Source organism: Bison bison, unplaced genomic scaffold (assembly GCF_000754665.1).
Source record: "Bison bison bison isolate TAMUID 2011002044 unplaced genomic scaffold, Bison_UMD1.0 scf7180017864056, whole genome shotgun sequence".
NCBI lineage: Eukaryota > Metazoa > Chordata > Mammalia > Artiodactyla > Bovidae > Bison > Bison bison.
The window spans coordinates 2,446,644-2,449,083 of record NW_011494628.1 but is presented as its reverse complement, the minus strand read 5'-3'; the positions used below and the strand labels follow the sequence as shown (position 1 = coordinate 2,449,083).

Sequence of the window (2,440 nt, the reverse complement as noted above, 5' to 3'; positions counted from 1 at the left end):
TTTAAACAAATTCCAAAGGGGAAACTCAAAACAAGAAATGGCAATTCCATTCTGGGAACAACTTTCCCATTTCAGTTTAACAGTATTTTTTGTTTCTTAGCATGTATCCTCTGATAATGAAAAGATATGTGGCTTATCTGGAATGTTTCAAACTGTAAAATGTGCTAATTATCAGAGCAGCCAGAAGAGCCACTGAGACATATTTACTATGGCCAGCCTGCTGAGTGAGAAAAGGCAGAGATAGCTGTTTATCAGGCTGAGGAACCAAATTTAAATTTCATACACATATCAGCTCTGCCCAAGCTGATCTGAATGGAATCCAGCTAAGGGCTTAAATATTGTGCGGCTGCTGCTGCTGCTGCTGCTAAGTCACTTCAGTCGTGTCTGACTCTGTGTGACCCCAGAGACGGCAGCCCACCAGGCTCCACCATCCCTGGCAAGAACACTGGAGTGGGTTGCCATTTCCTTCTCCAATGCATGAAAGTGAAAAGTGAAAGTGAAGTTTGCTCGGTCGTATCCAACTCTTAGCGACCCCATGGACTGCAGCCTACCAGGCTCCTCCGCCCATGGGATTTTCCAGGCAAGAATACTGGAGTGGGCTGCCATTGCCTTCTCCTATTGTATGGCTACTAGTGTCTAAATTAGCATCAGACCATGTTCAGAATATTGAGTGGTCACTGGCACAGGACTTGTCAGCAAATACTTTTAAAGCCCAAAACATTTTATTGAAAAATTATTCTTATTTAAGAAAAACCCAGTTTGCAAGACGGACCATTTTCTCCCAGTTGAGTCTGATGACAGTGAATAAAATTTCTTTCTCATGGCCTTCTTTAAATAAAATTAATACAGGCACCGTTTTGTTGTAGTGAGGGAAATAAAGCAAGAGAACAGAGACACTGGGGAAATCGTTTGCTAGAGCATCATGCAACTACGTGTGACGTTAACTATCATTAAGTTAGGCACACCGGAAAAAGCTTCACTACCCTCTGTGAATATTCCTTGGCTATTGCTGCCAAATGGAGAATTTTACACACACACACACACACGCACACATAAATACACACACAGTGTGTAGCTGTACGGGGAGAATGAGCTCCGTTGCAGAAAAATGCTGAAAGTGGGCTTTGTAGAAACAGGATGAAGTACCTGATTTGGAATCTCTGAACACGGATACAACGTGACGTAGAAAGTTGGTGAGTTGTTCAGCACTCTTTGAATTCTGATTTTTGGGTGTGATGTCCTCGTGGCACCAAAGTGGACCAAACGCCCTTCAACAAAACACACAAACTGTCAAAAATGTAACTATCATTTTGCACAACCATATACACAGTTCTAACTCCAAAGGGGCAACAAACATTTTTTTTTTTAATTTACTTATTAATTTGGTGGAAAATTTCAGTCTTATAAAGCTTAAGAGCACACTCAAAATAGAGCTACTTAACTGGATGGAGACATACTTTTTCATATGTTTTGCTCACAAAATTAAAACTTCTCAATTCACCAGGACAGTGTTCATTCAGCACGTAACAGGTTCTTTGTCTTAAATGAAATGATGTAACACGTCAAATAAAGCACAGATTTAGACACAGACCCCCTTTATACACTTCAGAATGTGCAGAGGTAACATTCTATCAGGATCACACTGTAGGTGAAGTCGCCAAACGCTGTAGGACACACTGAAGATACAACCTCTGCTGTCTACTCGGTGCCTCTGTGCTAAGAGCGGGGGGATCCATGTGTGAGACTCTCAGAGAACGCCATTCACAGCACTGACACTGCTGAGCGGTGAGAAAGCCTTTCTTCCCCACAAACCAGTCAGGTCTCTGAGACACCCTGTAAGGAGGCACCACCAGCCCCTACCTGAGCTTTCTGCACGTTAAATTCTATATTGAACTGAGCTAACAGAAGCAGAAGATATTAAGAAGAGGTGGAAACAATACACAGAAGAACTATACAAAAAAGATCCTCACGATCCAGATAATCACGATGGTGTGAACACTCAGCTAGAGCCAGACATCCTGGAATGTGAAGTCAAGTGGGCCTTAGGATGCATCACTACAAACAAAGTTAGTGGAGGTGATGGAATTCCAGTTGAGCTATTTCAAATCCTGAAAGATGATGCTGTGAAAGTGCTGCACTCAATATGCCAGCAAATTTGGAAAACTCAGCAGTGGCCACAGGACTGGAAAAGGTCAGTTTTCATTCCAATCCAAAGAAAGGCAAAGCCAAAGAAATGCTTAAAATACCACACAATTGCACTCATTTTACAGGCTAGTAAAGTAATGCTCAAAATTCTCCAAGCCAGGCTTCAGCAATACGTGAACTGTGAACTTCCAGATGTTCAAGCTGGATTTAGAAAAGGCAGAGGAACCAGAGATCAAATTGCCAGCATCCACTGGATCATCAAAAAAGCAAGAGAGTTCCAGAAAAACATCTATTT

General features: G+C 42.0%; 1 protein-coding gene across 5 annotated transcripts in view; it reads right to left on the bottom strand.

Annotated features, from left to right (window-relative positions):
- The window catches only part of FRY (furry homolog (Drosophila)), a 307,846-nt gene that overhangs the window by 52,414 nt on the left and 252,992 nt on the right, over positions 1–2,440 (bottom strand). For all 5 annotated transcript variants that reach the window (XM_010835917.1, XM_010835913.1, XM_010835916.1 and 2 more), the window contains one exon: positions 1,147–1,268. In XM_010835917.1, the coding sequence (XP_010834219.1) occupies positions 1,147–1,268 (122 nt within the window). The remainder of the gene's footprint in view (positions 1–1,146; positions 1,269–2,440) is intronic.